General features: G+C 37.1%; 2 protein-coding genes across 2 annotated transcripts in view; both read left to right on the top strand.

The window, feature by feature from the left end:
- Window positions 1-1,809: 1,809 nt before the first annotated feature.
- LOC145778994 (uncharacterized) lies at window positions 1,810-10,567 on the top strand. Its single transcript, XM_082590575.1, has 9 exons — window positions 1,810-1,924; window positions 2,622-2,763; window positions 5,804-5,974; window positions 6,060-6,204; window positions 6,381-6,472; window positions 7,547-7,715; window positions 7,946-8,096; window positions 8,266-8,379; window positions 9,802-10,567. The coding sequence occupies exons 1-9, from the start codon at window positions 1,810-1,812 to the stop codon at window positions 9,849-9,851; spliced, it is 1,149 nt and encodes a 382-aa protein (XP_082446701.1). The 3' UTR covers window positions 9,852-10,567.
- A 729-nt stretch (window positions 10,568-11,296) lies between these two features.
- LOC145778993 (sushi, von Willebrand factor type A, EGF and pentraxin domain-containing protein 1-like) overlaps window positions 11,297-22,728 on the top strand; it is a 108,905-nt gene continuing 97,473 nt past the window's right edge. The window contains exons 1-7 of the mRNA XM_082590574.1: window positions 11,297-11,387; window positions 12,618-12,718; window positions 14,424-14,534; window positions 19,431-19,606; window positions 20,007-20,049; window positions 20,185-20,296; window positions 21,197-21,340. Coding sequence (XP_082446700.1) covers window positions 11,297-11,387; window positions 12,618-12,718; window positions 14,424-14,534; window positions 19,431-19,606; window positions 20,007-20,049; window positions 20,185-20,296; window positions 21,197-21,340 — 778 coding nt within the window. The remainder of the gene's footprint in view (window positions 11,388-12,617; window positions 12,719-14,423; window positions 14,535-19,430; window positions 19,607-20,006; window positions 20,050-20,184; window positions 20,297-21,196; window positions 21,341-22,728) is intronic.

Raw genomic sequence — 22,728 nt, 5'->3', positions numbered from 1 at the left:
ACATTTATCGCTTTCCAGCAAACACGTCGAGTAAGTAGAAAGATGTTGCTTTAAACTGCAGTTGGTCTAATTGTTTCGGACAAAAGGTGAAAGGGAGAACCAAGCTTCTGTTTAAGCATCAACAGGAGCTTACTTTCAAAATGAGCTCAGGTAGTTTTGAAATAATCCGGCATAGGACTACAAATTTCGAAGTTTGAGACTCTAAAACAATCGAGTAAGGGAATTTCAAAGTAAAAGGTAGGCTACGGAACCCTTTGGAACTAAATTTTTATGATTCACGCCATTCCGAAGTGCTTAGTTGATATCAAACCTGTTAATTTCCCAAGTAAGTTCGCCAAGTGCGAAATCGTGGCTAAGTATTCTTCTCAAACGTTGATGACAAGGCAATTTACTACGGTACATGTTGTCAGTCTTGTCACAGACAAAGTGAAACTAAAGCAACGCTAACCTTCAAAGCTACTTGCAACTCCATCACGCGCAAAACAAACCAACTCAAAGCACGAGTGTTTTATGTCAACTGACCTTGCAGGACAGGAAACTTCAGTTGTCGAACGCAGTGGCAGTGACAGACTATGAAAGCATTCCGGTATTGTGCTGCTATAGACTGCAGTAGTTCACACTAGTTAAGCATTTCGAAACATGCATTTATTTTTTCTCACTGCTATAACTAGTTTCAACACTAGGCTATACAATTTGACAATGTTATCTTTAAAAAGTAACGAGTGGCACATCACAGGCAAATGATGATAATAATTGTTGAAGGTGTCGAGTCATTGGTGTCCGACGTTTTTTTCGTAAACAGTTGTTCGTAAAACAATTGTTCGTAAAATTAATTCTTCGTAAAACAATTCTTCCAAAAGCATTTTTTCGTGCATGCAGTTGAAATTTGATGTATACGAAGAAATGCTTTACGAAGAATTGTTTTACGGATTTCATTTTACGAACAACAGTTTACGAACAATTGTTTTACGAACAACTGTGTACGAACAATTTGCCTATAACCGAGTCATTGGTGCTGGACCCACAGGCAACAAATAAATTTATGTTAAAGTTCATGTAGACTACAGTAAAGGCTGCACAGTGGCGAGTACAAAAGCTCTTGTAGTGGTTTAATTCTAATCGACAACAGGGTGTAGCCGACTATATATATTTTTAAAAGATTTTGCATTTTTCAGTATCGACTGCATTACGACGAGGTTGTGTCAAACGTTTACCGACAATTTTCTAACGGACTAGAAGAAAGCAATGTGAAGAAAAAGGTTGCAAGAATAAAAAGAACATACAGCAAGGGCACTGATACCAAAGATATTTCTTATGTCAAATACTCTTTGAAAGAACAATACTACAACAAACTGTTCAATTCGGAACCTTTTATTTCAACAAAAAAGCATCAACATAATGAAAGTAGAAAGCAATTCCTTCTGCCTATATTATTTTACAACATGGGCCCAAACAACTTGTTCAGGTACAAAACTGTAAATTAACGTTATGCTGCTACAATATATTGTACATTGATCAAGCAAATTAGTTCAAAACAAAACTATTATACCATCGTCAACGTTGCATCATATTTCAGCTTGGCCATAAAAGCATTGGATTGCAACCCATAAATATGAGATACGAAATGGATGAAACATACTAATAATTAAAACCATTTTTGTGGATTTTGATCCGACAAACTCTCATGGTTTGTAGGTAGCTTAATGTGACGAATAACTTTTATAGAGAACATAAAACTTATCATTTTTAAAATGACATGTTGAAATTAATGCAAAAAAAACAAACTCAACTTTTGGGGAATGAACTAGCATGAAAAATATATTTAGAATTTTTAAAGAAGTTGTTCCCATCGCTTTCTATATGAAACGAACTTTGGTCATCCCACCATTTCATCACCATCCCAGAATGAAGCGAGCACATGAAGGTAAGTTTCTTATAAATATCTGTGCTTTTTTTTGAATATTTAATTTCATAATTTGAGATGTGTTTTCCCATAAGAAAAGCTGTTTTTGAATATGCTAGTCCAGCTAAGTCCAACCTAAATGCGTCCATACGCCGAAACCATGACAGGGCCGCACAGATGCTTCAACTGGGCCGTATACGCGCAGCGAGTTGGACATAGCTGAGCCAGTCATTCTTGAAAAAAATTTTTAGAGATGCATTACTATTTACTATGTGAGCTTTAATCGAGCTATTATATAGGCTCATTCGGCCAATCTAAAGGTGTTTTGTTGCTCATAACATGAAAAGTCTAAATCTTAATTCATTTCCATACTGTAGATAGATAAATTTATTACTAGATATGAAACATTTGATGCTGGTGCAGTATGTGATCTATAGGGATAGGGCTTAAGGACATGTTTAAAGTTGTTAATTAAAGTTGCCAGAATTAGGGAAAAATATGCAAACTGTGATAAATCAGGCTGTACCTCTAAGTAGCTATGGTTCATTTCTATTTTATACTATAAGTAAATCAAAATTCCGATAGAGACCACCTGCTAGGCTATATCGGTTTCAAGCGTGTTAAGGTCCCGTAACAAACATAGGCCTTATCATGCTTGTGTTTCAAAGGTACTGTAGATGGCAAGTAATCAGTCGAATCATGTTTTTTTTTCAAGTAGCACAGCGATCGAGAAAATCTCATATTACTGTAAAAGTTGACATATTTGACCAAACATACACATCAGTGGTGGAAAACGACCCAGAAAAAGTAATCGACATGTCCTCTCTACACCATCTCATGCCAGCAGCAACGATTCATGAGTAAGCTTCAACGTAATTTTTTTTGTTTCGTTATGAAAAAATAATAATTGTAGAATACAACCAGTTTTTCAAATATTTCATTAGTAATGTTACCTCCGATATTGATTGAAGGAATCAAAATTGATTGATTGGTTGATTGATTGAATCATGCTTAGATCAAATTCATGTTCAATCAGGTCAACTAATGTTGTGATTTGTTATATGTAGACTACTGACAAGCAGTGGCTCTGAGAGGGGGGGAAGTCGGGCCAGTTTCCCCCTAGCAAAACATTGTGAAGGAAAAACGAGTAGTTTTTTGTTTTTGTACTTTTGAGGGGGGCCCATTTTTAGTACTAAAGTAAAAATGTACCAACTAAATAATCAACAAATTCTTAAATGAAGTGCGTAGTTCCAAGTATTTCTCAATCATTGTAAATGTCACTCTCGACGCTTCTCATGAAAAACAAATTATTTTCGTGTTAAGGTAGGCGATGTTGAACAGCTTCAAGACGTAAAATCTGAAGCTGAAATGATTTCTGCATCACTGAACGGTTTCGATTGTACTGACAGTTTCAACTTGAAAACTGGTGCTGTTTTAGCTAAGCGGGAACTATTTTTGCTTAAAAACTGAACCTTAACTTCAAAATCTGCTTTGGCCAGGTATATAGGATGTTGTATCCAACATAAGTTATCTGGGAAAGTTAAAGGTATCAGTCCAAGCACGATTAAAGAAAGTAAATCCTGTATATTCTTTGTTTATGGATCATCATCAGTCATCATCTCCGCCTGCAGCAGATTGCGCATCAACATGAGTTATTTGCTTCCAAGAGTGGCGATTTTGAGCCAGCTCGTCCAGTGTCGCCACGTTGAGTCCGGTCCATGATTGGATGTTGTCTTTTGGTTGTCTGCCACGTTTTCTGTTTCCTTCTACTTTTCCTTCTGTGCAAACTTTGCTGATTCCGAATTGTGATCTTTTAGTGTGGCCAAACAGTTTTAAAACTTTTGATTTTATTATTGCTGCAATTGGATGTAATTTTGTCATAGTTAAAAGATCTTCTGTTTTCGTGTGGTCAAGTAGCCTTTTGTTGGTCATGCTTCTCATGATGTGATTTTGGAAGGTAGTGAGTTTTTTCTTTATTTGAGTTTTTTGTTGATGGATGTTGTTGCTTAGGCTAAATCTAGTAGGAATGCATAATGTTGCCTACAGACAGTGTTGTTCAAATGTCTTATCATTTTTGGAGTAATTGATTATCTGTAAGCTTGTGACATCTTCAAAGTTATAGCCCAGTCAGAGGAAAAATTCTGAAAAATCTGAAGAAAGCTGTCGTATCATCTTGCAAAGAAAATTGACTTCGAGAGGGCAATCAAGGCGTGGTGCAGTCAAACCCAATGCTTTACATTACCCTTTTGCAATTGAAGGTCTAAAGACGTTTCTTAAATGCATCAAGTTGGAACCAACAAGAGCTTAATCGGAAGATGAGTCAATGCTAAAGTAGCCTACAACTAGCAGTTTTAAATTTGTGACTGCTTTGCATTATGTGGATTATGGTCCTAAACAAGATTCAATGATGAATTTAATGAAATTAAAGGAAGATGTAATCTAAGTAAGAGAAAGCTGAGAAGAGTAGGCTACTACTCGCAAGCTAAAGTTGCAGTGGCAATTATAAATGTAAAATAAAATGATTTGCTTTTCCTGAGGACAGAATGCTTTTATAACTCCACTTAACTAGCTGAATTATTCGAAGGAAATGTATTCTACCGTACACTGCAAAGGATTCGATAGTTGTTGGAATTGACAAATGTATCAACAAACTCAAACATATCGTCGATGAGTTTGAAGTTCCATGAAAATTTCATCGTATGTCTGTTGTGCAGTTGCGGGCATGTGGGACAAATTTAAACCATTTGTAGGCTACAACAATGATATTTTTCAAGACATTTTGGATGAGTTGGTACTTTTGACAGAAAGCCACACAGCAAACTTCAGCTGCAAACCAGAACAAACCACCCCATAATCTCTACACAAGGAATCATTGATTGCAACTTTCGAAAGTTTTTTTTAAATAGTTTTGTTATGATTTTTTTATGTCTTCCGGTAGCTACCTCCAACGGTTGCGCTTTGAGAACGTGGTTTTAGCAATTACTGAAATTTGTAAAGAATTGTTTGCGCTGCGCTCCAGTAGGCCTATGACTCAAACCGATTGAAAAGCCTAACTATACATGTTGTGCATCAATTCAGACTTCGCAAAATTTTATCATTTGATGCTGTGATCCGTAACTTTGCATTGCAAAAATCCAGAAAGGGTTGAATTAAATCAAGGATGTCCAAAGTCCGGCCGCGGGCCAACTCCTGCCCACGAGACGTTTTTGTATGGCCCGCGCCTGTTGTTGTACAATGTGTTATTTTTAGCCTGCAGACACACAAAAATCATACAAATTCAACTTGCAGTTTTCAGAAAAACTAAATTTCAGCTTAACACGAACATGCAACGCAAAATACAAATTAGTTGTACATTTGCTAAAAAATATTATGGGGCCCATTTTTCGTATTGTTTCCCGACCAGTGCTGACTTCTCTCGGAGGCCCTGCTGACAAAACCCATGATAAATTAACTTGATGCTAAGTATCGTCGTGCACTTGCTTAGTACAGTACAGTAGTATGATGCCATTCGATTGTTGTTTGCAATGCATGTTAAACAAATGAGGTTTAAAGGTATGAATAACATTGAGTGAATTGTTAGAAAATATCGAAAAAAGTACTTGAAAATCAGTCTTAGGCACTGTAAGCCTATATTCCTTTCACTACTTTTTTTCAGCACCATAAAAGAGTTAACTGCAGGGATTAGAATTCTATCAATACGTAGCTTATGGAATAAGTATATATCAACCTTCTTCTGAAATGTTTCAGAAATCAAGGGAGTGGTAAAGTGACGAAAACCACTAACCAGAAGTTTCATTGCATTCTTGCAATTTTCAGAAACATTTTGCCAACTGCAACTGTAACAGGAGTAGGCCTAATAGACCTTTGAACAACCAACGCTAATAACTTATTATTATTTAGGTTTAACCAACATTGTGGCCACAAAATGAAAACTTTGATCACTTGTGGAGTTGTCAGTGGAAAAAGATCAGATGGGTTTGATCATTTTAAACAAGCGATGAATATTTCATTCGGTCGTGTCTACGCTGTTGAGGATTTCTGCGACATCACTGAAGACAAGAAACTGAAAGTGTACGACTGTTAACGTCACTCAGCATATACCTTTTCCTTAATTCTTCTTTAGGGTGTATGTGTATAAATAATGTGTTTTGTGTAGAAATCTCTTAAGCAGTGTGCGAAAAACCAAAGACGACCCCTGTATTGGGTTAGCGCTCGGAAACAAGTGTCTTGGGAACAGAAAAACTTGGTTCAAGCATTGGAAACTATTTTCTCCTTTTGTTCGTTTGCCACCGGAAATAAAGGTATAAAATGTGGGCTTTCATTAGTCAGTTAGAAAAATTCATCATTTCTACATTGGTTCAACGTCTGCAGAAGTTGAATCAATATAAAAATGACCAATTTTCCTGTCAGGGTAAACGTATTACAAAATGTTTTGATTGCAAAGACTTTGTTGATATTTCAATCATGTTGAACACAGATACTTGCAAAACAGTTCGTCACTGCAATATTTCAAAACAAACCGTTCTTAGCAGCTCATTGGCGTTACGAAAATGAAGACTGGCAAGACATGTAAGTACTCGTACTGAGGAGTTGACTAACATCTATGTTAAATTCTATGGTAACTTAGCTTAGAACGTTTTAAGAAAGTTTTTGTTTGCGAAACTGGTACCTGAGCCGCAAAAAAGGAATATGTATTGTCAGTGCCGGTCTTTGGGGTGTGCAAACCGTGCGATCGCACAGGGCCCGCAAATTAGGGGGCCCGCAATTTACTCAGAAAATGCAGTAATTTTGTCATTTCCAATGGAAAAATTCAACAAGTGAATTCAACAAAGGAATTAGCAACAAGAAAGACTCAATGGGTGCAACCTATTTCGTCCCCTGAAAAGATCGAGAAAAAAAAACAACATGGCCGAAGTTGCTGATCGGAGTTGCCGCAAACATTTCAAATTTCTCTCGATCTTTTCAGGGGACGAAATTTGATTTTGTTAACTCCGATTTCAGGGTACGAAATCGGGGTACGAATTTTTCAGGGAACGAAATAGGTTGCATCTAGACTCAACATAGCTTTATTTCCAAAAAACGCCCAAGAATGCATGATCTTATTCTTTTGCTATGCCACTGGACAGCACCATTTTACAGTAGGATAATATTCATACCCAAATTTTGAACATGCTCTCAAAATGCCCCAAATTCAAAGTAATATTTCAAAATTTTCTGGGGGAGGCCCCCCAGACCCCCCGCTGCTGGGTGTCAGACCGTCAAACCACCCCCTCCCCTTTCAAAATAGGCCTCCCCAGCTACGCTACTGAGTTGAATCATTGTCATTGGGGCCCGCAAATCATATTCCGCACAGGGCCCGAAATACCCTAAGACCGGCACTGGTATTGTACAATGTACAATTGTTCATCCTCATCCATAGTTTTAAACGTAATAAAGCACATGCCATACAAAAATTACAAGGGGTCCAATTCGAATCGTACCTACTGGGGATGAGATCACCAAACAATAATTTATGTTATGCAAATTGCATGCACTCAAGTTAACTTTTGCAAAATAATGATTTAACACCTTTTTTAAGCGCTTTTTCATGTTAGTTGTACAGTATATTAAGTTAGTGACATATTAGTGCTGTTATATCTGCAGGTGCAAGCAATCTCGTCCAGATGCAGTGCGCAAAATCAACAAACCAATGTGCGAAATGGCCGCACAATTGTCAAGCAACGCCACTGCTCTTTATGCTGTAGCAGCCAGGCTAAGAAGCTACGCCGAGAGAAATAAATACAGATACATCTACATCGCAGGCCCACCACAGGTTCTTGCTGAATACTCAAGTGACTGCATTGACTGTTGATTAGTAGTTGTTAATTTTGTTCTAAATGAATTTGAATACTGCTTTTAATCCCGTGTATCTTTTACCTCAATTTTGTACTTCGTTTCTATGACCCTGCCTGCAGAGAAATTAGTGTGCAATAGTAATGTTGAGTTATCACCATGACAACCAATGGCATGTTTAATTTATGAACCTTCCGAGTTTTTCGGTAGATTTTAGAAACTTTACGACGATTGAAAAAAGACGTTCCTGGTCTTCATATGGTTTCTGACGTCAAGGACTTTGCCGAAACAAATCAAATAATGCCAGATATATTTGACAATAATTTCTCTACATCGTTCCTGGAACAAGAACTGTGCTGTGGTAAGGAAAATAAAATACAGCAACAAGTGGCCAAAAGTCGGACGACATTTTATGCAGTGTTTATTGTCAGTTTAGAAAATACATGTATATATTTCAAAGAAAACGTTTTTGCAGCGTACATAATATATCGACGTACAATAAGTAAACTTTCCGTTCGGTTCTTGCGCAGTGGCTGACATGTTTTTGGGAAGTCCTTTATCTTCATGGACTCAAACTGTGTTGCTTGATCGAACCTCAACTGGAAAAGATAATTACGCAAGCGTACTTGATGTGCTTATGGAAGGTAAGATCTGCATTGAGCAATGGTACTTCTATTTAATGTTTCCAGTGTTCTTCGATACCGGTTGATCTTGACTGGCATTAATACGAATAACCTACTCAAGCCTTAAAGCAACCGGCGGCCATGGCTGCTAAGTAGTGCTTAAATGACCGCCGGTGCTACCTCCTCAGTCGGCCAAGTTTGGCCGCCGGTTTCTTCTAGCCAATTATTTAATTTCGCATTAGAATGATCGTGGATTAAATGTCGAAAATATGTAGTATCAAAGAGTGACGCAGAATTAGGTCAGCGCCTCATAATCACCATTATTGTATTGCGCGGGAACATTTGCTATTGTAGGCCTATATATTGTAAATGGAATACATCCAGCTGCGATCACCAGCGCTGTAAGTCTTGTTTGCAATTCCCGACGTTTATTTTAACAAAGTGTTAATCCGAAGTGATAATTTACATAGGCTGGCAATGTTGTTGTTTTTATATCGATTCAATGTTGTCTGACATTGAATCGTTGTTTAAAAGGAGAACTAGGTTAGTTGAAATCGGAGGGGAAAACACGTGTCTTCATAGTTGAGAAATGTTCCGGCTGTGGGTTAGTGACTTCACACCTTCAATGGTGACATCATAACTGTTTTTTTGTTTTTTTCGGTCATTTATCGGTCATTGACCGATTTTTTAGCAAAATGTCCGATAGAATGCAGTCAATTCGGTCAAAATGTCCGAAAAAATATATAGTCAATTCGGTGCAATAAAAGATGGCTGCGGCCGGGTGTTGCAAGGTTGAGTTTCGCTGATGAACGTTGAAGAAACGTTTGTCTGTTCTAACTTTTCTCAGATAAAACACGACAACGTTTCTCAGCGAAACTTAATGTTGTAGCTAGTCAGAAAGTGCAAATTTTGGTTTGTATCAGCTATACTTGAAAGGACTATTTTCATCAGAAAAAATGACCGAAATCAATAAAAAATAACCGAAATTTTTCAAGTCATTTCAGACAAATGACCGCAAAGACTCAGCAAAAAAAACCCTGCATCATAACGGAATAAATGGTCAGGTTTTATGAAAGGCGGTTTAATGCAGTTAAAACAATCTTCTGAGCGGCGAGTAGTTGCAACAATGTAGTGTCGTCAGATGGTCCTGCAATACCGGATTACAATCCCGATGAAGCAGTTATTGCGTGGTACAACGATTCTATAGCAGGACGTCGCCCAGACTTCAACAACGCTAAGTGATCATTGTAACACTGTTGCAAGTTTAATTCTATTTACTTGTCCTATCATGTTATATTTTGGCCTCCAAGCGCGCAGATTTGTCCGCCGAGAAGGAGCTCTCGGTAGGCCACGATGGCTGCCGGAAAAAAACACGAGTTTTAAGGCCTGCCTATTTAACATGTATCAATGAAATAGAAAGTTATCAATTTATCACGTGTTTAGATACTTCAAATTTTCCCAAACTCACATGGTATTTTCCCGAGGGAACGTGAAATATCGAATACTCATCCAACGAAAGTCACGCACGGTTTTGAATGACAAAATCTTCGAAGATTGTTACAAGGAAATCGCGAAGCATCATTCACTTTGCACAAATGCAGTGTTCACAATGTAACGCATGGAAAACACAGGAAAGACAAGTGTGTATTAAGAAGAGAATGTTTAGCAAAACTCAAATTCATGAAAAGAATTTTAATTTTGTGAAGAGAAGGATCCCTCAGAAAATTTGGAGCTGTGTTGTCAATAAACAAACATTTGAAAGAGAAAAAAATGTAAGAAATAATGTTATAGCAATGGGATCGCATAGACTTTGCATTTTTGTGCCAGTTTTTTGTGTGATTATTACGTTTGAAAATGATTGAACTATCAAGCCTGAAGGAAGCACTCAAGGGAGATGGTTTGCTTCCTGCCTAAAGTCGTGTTTGTAGCTTTTTTATTTGCGAAAAACAGAAGCTGAGATCGGAATGAAACTTTCTTGTCAAATTGCCTGAACATTGTAAACTTCATGCTTGCACAAGTGATGTTTTAACGTTAGTGTACATTCTTTAAATAAAAAAATACATTTAAGTGAAAAAAAACTTCTCAAAAGCACGAAAAGCTGTCCATGGGGAATGCACTTGTTTGTCACTTGATCCAACAGATAATGTTGCGAGAAACATCAGTACTTAAACTGTTTCGCTTTATGGAGCAGATTTGAATTTGAGTTCCGTAATTCATAGATACGCTGTTTTAAAATGTTAGTACCTTGAAGTTGCAGATGACATTTTTAATAAATAAATGTTAATAAAACGTGAGTCAGTTTGAATAAATCTTTGGTCAGGCGCAGATCGTCGTTACGCAACTGTGACAACAATGCGTATGAGGACTTGAAGCTGAAATACCACTACCCAAAAGCACAAAATTATGTAATGAGAGTTTTTTACTTAAAAGTATTCAATCAGACTTACTCGAAAGTCAAGAGAAAAAGTTTCAGAGGAGCGTGAGACCTCTGTTTGAATGGTCAGTGATCACATTTTTCGAGAAGAAACATTGTACAGACTTTTAGTAGATTAAACAATCGGTCACTTCACAGCACAAAATTAGCAAACCTGTTTAAAATAAGAAAAAAATGCCTTGTTTCAACATTGATAATCGTAGAATAAATATGTGGTTTAAGAAGCCGCAGCAACACTAACTGCTTCTCGTCTTTCATCTCAATCAATTTAAGGCCTGATTTTCTTAATCTACTCCTTTAAAAGGGCAAGGCACTCATAAAACTCCTGATTCTGCAATCTGCAGCAGCAACACTTCGCTTAAAAGTATGCAGAATATTACCTAAAATTGCTATCTACAATGCGTGTTTTGTGAGCAATTTGCCCTTGTCCGTAGCCAAAACAAGAAGAGAGTGCGGACAAAACAGCCTACAACGACTGGGAGCGAGATTTAATAGAGCAAAGTCATGAGGTATAAAGGTGTATCATGTCTCGTGGTCATTCTCGTTATTTTGACTTTTTCAACGACAACAATCCAGCAAACAGTCAAGTCACATGGTAAGTCTATACTATGCCAGTGGCAGTAATAATGTCTTCCGCTACTCGATTCTTTACTAAAATATCCCGAAACAAAGGTGGGCTATGCGCAGACGGCAATACTTGCTGAACGATTTATTTCCCATAAAATTGGTTATGCAAAAGCAATCACTTTTGAATTAATTGTAACATAGTCTGAAATAGTAAGTGATGTGCTTCATCTTTTAGGCCCAGAGCCTTAAATTCGATTTTCTAAATGAGTCAAAATTCTTGCATTCTTATTTTCCAAGTGGAGTTTTGTTTTCTGTCAGACGTTTTCATCGCATGAACATTGTAACTTCATACGAAGATAAATTGCTATCAAAATATAACAGAATACAAAATGCACACTTACCCCTCAAAATACGACAATAACATTTGCTTCGAATGAATAAAGTTACTTTGAAAAACCAATATCAACTTGAATAATGGACATTAAAATGTTTTGTGCTTTTTTTTAATTGTACAAAGCGCCATTAATGTACGAGTAACAGCATAAGCTTTGAAAGATAGGTTTTTAGTTTGGTTTGATTTTGAATCTTTATCCTAGGACTGACAAAGCCTTGATAGGTTATTGCTGATAGTTCTCGCATACTTGCAGAGGCTTTTGACGCAGGGCCGGTTACCGAGATTGACAAAGTGAAGTTTTCCGATTATTGAAGTTGTTGTTGTCGGAGAATTATTCCATCCATTAAGTGCTGTTGAATGGAGAACAGTCTTTAACGTATGTTGCTCAAGTGCACACTCCGAGAGTCGAACCAGCGCCGCTTAACCTTGAAGTTTCTTCGTTCACGAAGTCACCAACTGAGCTATCGGGATTGAGCTATCTTAGGTGATTTCAGCCTACTGTAGACAGATGATAGACAACAACTTAGTTGGATCGGATGGCATTATTCGAAAACACAATACCATAAACTGACAAATAATATAACATGGTAAACTCGGACACCGTCTGCAGTACTCTCTGTCCACACATCAGGAAATAACTTCATAGAAAACGTTCCAGCTTAATATGTTACCTTTTACGTTACTTTGTTAGTTTATGTTATTGTGTTTTTGATTAATGTCATTCGATCCAATTAAGTTGTTGTCTATCATCTGCTAGCAGTATATTGCCAATCCTCTACTCATGGCACAGCAACAACATTTTTGTTTAAAATAAACGATTGTAAAAATTAATCTAAATTAAATTTGTATTTTATCAAACTCCAGTTGGACACTCTCATACCTTCCCAAGGATTTCAAGAAAACCCCTCGAATTTAAGTCTAACCAACCTAGAGTAAAAAATCTCGATGCTCATATTGATGACATAGTAAGTTTAAATAATAGTTGAATGAGACGGTTCACCAGGCATTTAATTCAACAACACGATAATCTCTTCTTGTTTAAATTGAGCTAAACTATCACAAGGTGTTTCAAGTGATAATCACTTTTATTCCGACGCGTTTCGTTAATCAGACACGACTGACTTTTTCAAGGCTAGATCAGGTAGCCTAATGATGAGGCCTACCTGGGCTAGTAGTCATTACCTGATCTAGCCACCTGAAGAAGTCAGTCGTGTTTGGTTGACGAAACGTGAGAATAGATACGGATTATCACCCGAAACACCTTGTGATAGTTTAGCTTATTTTACATCAGAAGAGCGTATCATGTTATTGAAAAATCAAGTTTTTGTCATGATAGAGACTTTATGACATGTTTAGATAAGACACGTCACGCAAAGCTGAACGGTCTTTCTCATTGCATAAACTGATCGATTTAAAACGATTAGGAAAATTCTTTCTAACGTGATTAATATTTTCCTTAATATTGTACTGCTCTATTACTGCTATTCTGCCTGTACTGTATCAACATACTGTAGAGCAGGGCTTCCCAAACTGGGGGTCGCGACCCCCCAAGGGGTCGCGTAACGAACTTCAGGGGTCGCAGAGAGTATACCAATTTGCACAAGGTGCTGCATATTAACACTTTTGTGCGAGATGCTGTGACAGTTATTAAATTTATTACGAGTCGCGCACTCAATGGGCTGCTCGTATTTTTGAACATCTATGAGGTGAAATGAAATCGGAGTTAAAAACTCTTACTGCATCATGAAGTGAGGTGGCTTTCAAAAGTCAAAGCTTTAAAATACCTAGCCAATTAACGTTGAAAACCGAAATCGTGATTTTTCCAACAAAATAAAATTCAGTCTTGGTCCATTTTCTCAATAACATCTAGTTTTTGAAATTATGTCAAATGCCAGTTTTGATTGAAAAACTAAACGAATTTAATTTGTCCCTCCTAGGAGAAAACATCAATATTTTGCATTGAAATCTAGAAATGATGCGTTCATCAAAAAATTGAACATTTGGAAACCAAAATTTCAAAATGATTGATCTGAAATGTTCTCACTGCGCCTACCGTTCCAACCTAAGCAACATTGAAACCGTCTTGAGACCAGCTTTAATTAACATTCAGCCACAGGTGGACTTGCTTTGTAGCAGAAAGCAGTCACACCCATCACACTGAATAAACGTGTTTTATATTTTGTTTTGTTTCCAGTAGGCTACCCATGGGCTTCGTTGTGATGGTCAGAAATAAATAAAAACAAACTAAACTTAGAACGGTAGATTGGTTTTGGTTTTCGTTTGATTTAAGCTTTTCAATATATATCACAAATGTATATTTTGCACTGTTTATCATTTCAATCGTAAGGGGTCGCCAAAATTTTTAGGAGATTAAAAGGGGTCGCGAGCAAAAAAGTTTGGGAAGCCCTGCTGTAGAGCACTTTGATTTTGCATTTAAAAAAAACTGTCAATTTATATAGCAAGCATTATTTCACAAAAAGCAGCATCCACTGCAACTGTATGTACGGAAATATATTACAATTTCTAAGATACAATATATAACACAAATAATGTAGCCACTGATCACACACTTTTCACTTTGTAGCTTGTAATATTTTAGTGATGCGATCAGTAAATTAATTACTAAGGCAATGGGCTAATATCATTTCACTCAACCACTTCTTGTTTCAGGTGAATATATTTAAGAGAAACGTTTTGCGTTTGAGAAAAAACGCCAAACTTGATTTGATATTCGTGATAGATGCGTCATACAGTGTGGAACTACACAACTTCAAGGACGAGGTAATAATTTTAACCTTTCCTACACACTACACAGATGGATTTAAATTATTTAATCCAGTCAAAATTGGGAAAAATAACCAACTTTTTTGGCAAAGTAATCAAACGTACTTTTGTGGTAGCTGCAATAAAAATAGAAGTAAAAAATGAAGCGTAAAATATAAGATATAAGATGGAGAATATTGACTACACAGCGAGCATGAACATTTAATAAGTTCACGGTTAAAACTTTTTTCAGCTGTTACTATCAAGCAAGTCGTACAAAATGTGGTGCGTTTTGATATAACTTCACCGCGGCAGGAGTTTTTTTGGTATTTTCTTTGCCAACTGTATTCTCCACACTGACAATCAACATTCTCGATAACGCACTATGTCCGATCCAAACTTTCTTTTTTTGTCATACAGTAACCTATGCATGTTTTGTGGCTTTGCTAATCGCTTTTCTCCCTTTTTTATAGGCCCATGTTATCTTTTTTTGTTTTTATTTTTTTAAGGTGTTGTTGACCATGCTGCATTCGTGTATGTTGTAGGTCAGGGGTCACCAACTGGCGGCCCGCCACGCTGTTATGTGCGGCCCACGGAAGGTAGCCTATCAGCGCACAAGTATAACCAAAAATATTTTTCTTGAGAAGTTAAACAGCATGAAGGCAAAAAATACTTTCCGTGAAGCATATTTTGCTTTGCATACAATTTCACCGACCGACCAATCAGATTGTTGTTCTAGGTAGGGGTCGTTTAAAGTTATTCCAATGCGATGTCCAGCCACACTGTTCCAGTGGTTGATTAAAACGTCTGTTTTCGAGTTTCGAAAATGTCTGTGAGTATAGGGTTGCTTATTTTAAGTTTGTAAATGTCCTTTAAACACTAGTGTGCGTTTCACCGTTATTGGGTTTCACGAGCTGTGTTCCTTTAGCCTATGCAAGGTTTTGTTGGGAAAATAGGTCGGTGTGCCAACTCAATTTATAACAAATTGGAATAATATTATATATAAATTTAAAGGCTTTTTCTGGCATTATAAAGATATTTAGATTAGTACTACTGCAAAATGTTGTTAATCAACAATTCTTGCCATGCCTATAAGCACCGCAAGTGACATTTGTCTAATAATCAAGGAAAGACGGTTTTGCAGACTCTCACAATAAGGGTGAAAAACCAACTCATTGCTTTTTTAGAGGGAAACACTGTTCATGAGTTACGATAGACACGTTTTTTCGGTGATGTCCACAAGCGTTTGTTTCATGGTGCCAGGTTTCTTTCTCTCTGTTATTGGAGCCTATTTTTCGCTGATTGATATGTTTGCAGGTCACTATTGTTGCCTGTATTGCGATGTGTCAAATATTTCTATGTTTACTGAAACTGTTAATAGCAAGATATCTTTTGTGAAGTGAAGTGACAACACCACTCTTGCTTGGCGATGAATATTCTGATGAAACCGCTCGCCTCGCAGCCCTCGCTATAAGTGCGCAACACAAGTGGCCTCGTTTATTAGGCAATGTTGAAAAAGTCAAAAATGTTGTTAAAGGAGCTTGGCCTGGCAGTAGCGTTATTCGACTAATTTTGTTGCTGCGGTATTCTAAGATAAATATTAACAACATGTAACGCTGGATACTGGGTACAAAATGCGTTCTTTTCTAGCATAAGAGTCAATTAACCTACCTAAAATTTTATTAGTGCGGCCCGCCACAGCTCTCCTAAGTGCCAAAGTGGCCCGCATGCAAAAAAGGTTGGTGATCCCTGTTGTAGGTTATCTTGATTGTTTTATCACTTAAATTTTTGTAGTCATCCGCTATATCCTGGTAAGTATTGTTTTAACTTTTCTGATCAGAAATAACTGAACTAAAGACTTCTGTTGTATAACAAAGTACAACTTCATATAAATTAGACTACGCTTCTGCGAAATCACCACATAAAATAGTGATTTCACTTATTTGAATTTTTCCTTTGGTGGCACTTTGTACTCTTTTCGTGACATTACAGGAATATTATTTATTGTAAGCAACTTCATCTGTGGAAACAACCAAAACTTTTAGTTCTTGAACCACCGAATCTTAGTTGCAGCTTGCTATACTATTTCAATAATGTAAAAGCATAAGTACATCTTTTGGCCGTTTTGCAAACTATGATTTTTGCAATTTGGCTGCTCGTTGCTTAATTTTTTTTCTGTGCCTTTACATTTTTACCATTATTCTATCCAGCTAGTGCTGAAAGTCCATTTGCATGCGCCAATCTTATCAGACAAATGTTTTGGAAGTATAAATCTGGGCTTGGATAGTATTTGATAAGAATACTATATTTCTTTCCGTCCACTTGGTCTGTTTTATTACTCCCATGCAATCAGCAACCTCCAACCCCTGTAGTATTAGATTCATCAACCATGCCAACTCACACTTATTTATTTTAATGTTGTATCAATACAAACTGATTGCAACAAACTGTAAACTAAATTGCGTTATTTTTTTGTATTAGTCTTGTTGAACTGGGTGATATATGTTCATGTATTTCTTGAATTTTGTACCAGTAGGCTATATTGTTGGAAATCGTGGCAGAACACCAGTTTAAGATTTAAGCTTGCAACTTTTGATTTTAATATTATGTAACCACCTATTTAAAACAGAATTTTTATGTGTGTTGATAATATCGGAGTTTGCTTTATTCGTTCGTTTTACATATTTTTCAAATTTTATTTTTTACATGTGCTAGCTGAAGATGCTATTACCATAGCGAAATCCATTCTTGATACATTACACTAGGAGATTAGATTGTTGTGCAAATGCCAGTATTTGATGAATGCAAAATACCAGTACCGCAAGGACAGTCAAGAACAAAGCCTACAAATCTAAAAAAAAATAGCATTTTAGGGCTTTATATAGAGAAATATTTTATTTAGAGAAGAGAAGTATTTATTATATAGAGAAGTATTTTATTTTATTAGAGAAGTATTATATTATTGTGTGCATTAACATAGAAGTTAATGTGATACAAAAATGTGTGCACGTTAACAAAGAATGGAGTTCTAACCATGAAGAGTTACAAAACAATAACAAAATCAAACTTTAAATTATATCAATAAGTGCTGCTGCAGTCTGTGTGGGCTGCTGCTGCTGCATGACCTTTTAATTTAATTTTTTGGTTACATAACGGACAAGCTTGTCTGATGCAAGTAGATACTATCCTTCTGCAATTTCTTATCATCAGAGCCGTTGAGAGAATAATTTGGGTCCGGTTGCAATAAGAAGCCAGGGCACCTCAAACAAGACATTTTCAAAGAAAAAATAGGACTCTAAAGAATATGTGGTGTTTTCTTTGTTCTTGTCCCTTCTGAAAATATTCCGGGCCCCAGTCCAAAACTAGCCTACCCCTTTCAACACTGCTGTTTATCATTGAACAGTAGTAACTATTTTAACTGACGAATCTTACATGAAGATAGGCTACATACAGGGGCGCCGGAACGATTTTTTTTCAAGTTTTAAGTTAAGATATAGCGATAATAGTTAGTGCAGAAGTTAGTGCCGAAGGCTTAGTATAATGAGAATCTTATCTTCTCATCCCCCGATGCTTGGATCAAGTATGGGACTCACCTTTACCTTTTTAATAGCGATAATGCTAATCTATCAGCTCAGTATGTAGGCTATTAAGTAATGATAGCCTACAAGTGTCCGGTACACAAAGAAGGGCATCATGCTATGTTATAATGATGTAACCTACTGTTAAGCCTTAAAGCAGCCTGCGGCCATGGCCGCTAAGTAGTGCTTGAATGACCACCGGTGCTACCTCCTCAATCGGCCAAGTTTGGCCGCCGGTCTCTTCTAGCCAATTTTTTAATTTCGCAATAGAATGATCGTGGATTAACTGTCGAAAATATGTACAGTAGTATCAAAGAGTGACGCAAAATTAGGTCAGCGGGTCATAATCGCCGCTGCTGCATTGTGCGGGAATATTTGTTATTGATGAAATATATCCATCGGCGATTACCAGCGCTGTAAGTCTTGTTTGTAATTCCAGACGTTTATTTTAACAAAATCTTAATCCGAACTGCTAATTTACATTGGCTGGCAATATTGTCGTTTTTATGTCGGTTCGATGTTGTCGGACATTGAATCGTTGTTAAAAAGGAGAACTACAGTAGGTTAGTTGACATCCGAGGGGAAAATTGTTTTGATCATAAGTTATTTTGCAAAAATTATGCTTCTTTTAGTAATGTTTTTCACATCATTGAAATACTTATTTTATTACCTTGCCGTCATCGTCAACACAATATGTCGAACGTTGTTTTTCGTTGCTAATAAGAATTCTAGGGGAGTGGCGAACTTCATTAAAATCAGCCACATTGGAGACACTCGTGCGAGTGTCGTTAGATGGTCCTGCAGTACTGGATTACAATTCCGATAACGCAGTTACTGCGTGGTGCAACGATTCTATTGTAGAACGTCGCCCAGGCCCAGACTTCAACAACGCCAAGTGATCATTTTAGCATTGTTGCAAGTTTTATTTTATTTACTTGTGCTATCGTTATTTTTATTTTGTATTTTGGCCTCCAAGCACGGAGATTTGGCCGCCGAGAAAGAGCTCCCGGTAGGCCACGATGGCTGCCGAAAAAAAAACGAGTTTTAAGGCCTGTACTGTGTTGCAGTTGCAAAATTTTGTGCCGTAAGTATTATTTTGAGGCAAAAATGAAAGATATAGGCTAAAAGCGAATAGCAGAAATTGTTATATTGCAAAATGTGTAGTAGCTTACATAACTTCAAAAGGGCACCATTGCCCCCCTGCCCCTCCATCTGCAGAAAAATTGAGGGTAGGGGGGGCAATGGTGCCCTTTTGAAGTTATGTAAGCCCCTTGCCCCCCCCCGCTTCCGGAGCCCCTGGCTACATAAACAACATTGTACAATCAAAAAATTTCAGATTCGATTTGTCTCGCGATTCGTTGCTGGAATTCCAGTTTCAATGAACACAACAAGAGTTGCTGTGATTACGTTTGCTGATAATGCCCAGATCTGGGTTGATCAGGTGACTGCTGATAATATCCACGATCACAAGTGCTCGTTGCTCGGAACTTCGCTGCCTGCTATTACCTACGCGTAAGTTTTATGTTCTTCTTTTATCGAGACTTGTTTGGTTGATACACTGCAGATCGACACATTTTTTACCACAGAGTTGTGGGCTACTGAAAGGCCCCACTTGGTGGACTAGGTTGTAAGCTGGGGGCACACAAAAGATAGTGTCACAGATACATCTAACTGGAACCATGTCAGTTTTATGTTGAAGCGCATATTTCCATATTTTTGTGTTGATAACTAGGCTATACTATAAAGTTTAAACAATAATAGTACGGTACGGTATTGAAAACACAATTAACACCATTTCATGTGTTGTACAATAAAGCAATCTCTAAAGAAAAACGTTTGGTGCAACCAAAGTCTGTTTACTGCAATATTTCATATATTTCAACAAACCATAAATATGCACTTCATCATGCAGGAGTGGATCAACATATACCCTTGGTGGACTTCAAGAAGCTAAGGTACGAGTAATCCCCAAGCATTCAATAAATTAAAGTGTAATATCAACAATATACCCATGCAACAACGTGTGTAAGGTAATTGACAAGCTTAAAACTTATGGGAAGCACACTACGAACATTCTACTTTTTTCGCAGGCTATTATGGACAATGCACGTGTCGACTCAAAGAAAGTTATTTTCCTGATTACCGACGGACGGTCAAACGGAGGAGACCCACGAAGTGTGGCCAGGAGGCTTAGAGGAGAAGGTAGGTGTGCTACTACCCCGTCATGTTAAGTGACAATTTTCGTTTACGACAAAACATAAACAGACATAACTGAGCAATAACACGGCATCTGGGTCGTGACCCGGTGGTTGGCGACCCCACCTTAAACGTTTTCAGAGAGTGAGTTTTTAAAATAGTGTGCTATAAAAAACGGAGTAGACTTTACAATATATAATACAATATTAATTTACATTTATTATTGTGCGAAATAAGATCTTCAGACGTGGTTGATCCACGGGTACTTCCGCACTATCAAATTTGACCCGCCCGTAAAAACGTTTGAACACCCCTGATGTATGTTAACCCAAAGATTCAGAGGCTTTATGAAGGGGAGTGACAAAAGTACTTGTAACCATTGGTTTAATTTTTATAATAGCAAAATTTCTTAACAAGTTAATCTTAACAAGGTCCTTCACGAATGTTATTAATTTGTAGGCTAATAATAGCCTAGATGTAATCTCCACGTTTGCCCAAAACAGGTAGCCTAACGCAAGACAATATTGATGATAATGATATCCTATGCCTGGGCTATGTCTACATAACAAGAGACAAATGTAAACTTACCGATATCCCACTTTCCGGTAAAACTTCAAATATTTTCGAAAGACTCGAAGTTCAAAACATTCAAACGCTAATTTTCGCAGACTATCAGAGCAAAATGTATTCCTCGTAGCCTATGTTCAAACCTTCATACTTCAAACACTTCCCGCCAAATGGAAAAGTGACAAAGTTTGGCTTGAATGCTTGTAAATATGCACGTCTCTAGAGTGCAGACGTGAAATCAATGTAAAATGAAGCAAATTCGCCAGCTGGGTTGGAATGTGGCGCAAGCAAGGAATTGCAGATCAGCTGCATCAAAGCGATGTTTTTCTGTTGTTTCAGGAATTGAGATATTTACGTTTGGAGTTCACTCTGGTAATGTTGAAGAACTCACATACATGGCATCAGACCCCAAACAAGATCATGTTTACATTCTGAAAAGCTTTGCGGAATTTGAATCGGTAGCACGACGAGCACTTCATGCAGGTTAGTAAACATGGTTAGGCTTTGTTTTGTCTCTACTTATCTAACATAAAAAATGCCATCGTTGTATGGCCTCTTTCTCAGAGTAGCAGGGTGACCAAGCCGTAGCATACCTGCTACAAATATTAATTGCATCGGCCGGTATGTTGTATCACGTTTTTGATAGCTGAGTTGTACCGCTTGTTGATTAGTGAACTGCCGGTTTTAGTCGCTGACAACAACGAAAATAGTTAGCTTACTAAAAAACTTACTTTCAAAAAGCCTACACGGGAGGGCAAAACGCGATCAGGGATAGCAGAGTACTCCATTTCCTTCGTCATTGGAAACTTTGCCAGTTCTAAAGGCTAAAGATGGAGTTTATCTGCGTCTTTTGCTATACCCTGAGATAATGGCGGTAATCTGAGGACCATGCACTAAGCTAGTCAGTGCAAACCAGGGTTGCCAGATACTCAAGCTATAGTAAGGCCAAATCCATTATAAAATAAGGCCAAAAAAAGGCCAAATTTTTTATTTACTTCTAAGGCTAAATAAACGCTAACAACTTAATTGAAATAATTTTTTGAAAATGCCATTTTACGATTAAATATGACAGATAATAATTTAGCACTGTCAGAGCATAATGACCGGTTCGTTTGCATAATTTGATTAATGAAAAATTACTGTAGTAGCAGATAAACTAGAAACCACTATTACTTCAATTCATGAACAGTGCTATTCGGAACATCTAGCTAAGCAATAAGCATGAATTTGTCTTATTGAGTATATGTACCAGGGATGTCTACAACTACAGGATTGGAAACTATTTTCAGGGCTATATATGACTACAGAAGAATTATTAAAATAAAACACTGTTTGTATCAACTAAAGAATGTATAAAATTCAATAACAATATAAAATATAGCCTTCACTCACATCAAAACTTATTTGCTGGGGTTTTTTTTTGGTCATTTATCGGTCATTGACCGATTTTTTAGCAAAATGTCCGAAAAAAATGTAGTCAATTCGGTCAAAATGTCCGAAAAAATATATAGTCAATTGACTATTAATGACCAAAAATGACTAAAAATGATCGAAATAAATAAAAAATGACCGAATTTTTTCAAGTCATTTCGAACAAATGACCGAAAAGTCTCAGCAAAAAAAACCCAGCTTATTTGATGTATAGAAGTTTAAAACCACGAATCTAAAAAATCAAAAATAAACGAATGCAAAGATTTCCTGTCGTTCTGTAGCATTTTGCGTATTGCAAACCGGATCAGAAGTAAACGTGGAGTGTTTAAAAATCAGTGAAATGTGTTGTCGTAGGCTTTTATAATAAACTTATTCACAGACCAACCCAGTACGAAATCAATACGTTTAAGATGTCATAAGAACTAAAACTAATACTCGGT

This window comes from Aplidium turbinatum, chromosome 10, assembly GCF_918807975.1.
Source record: "Aplidium turbinatum chromosome 10, kaAplTurb1.1, whole genome shotgun sequence".
Classification (NCBI taxonomy): Eukaryota; Metazoa; Chordata; class Ascidiacea; order Aplousobranchia; family Polyclinidae; genus Aplidium; species Aplidium turbinatum.
This window is presented reverse-complemented; position numbering and strand designations above follow the sequence as displayed.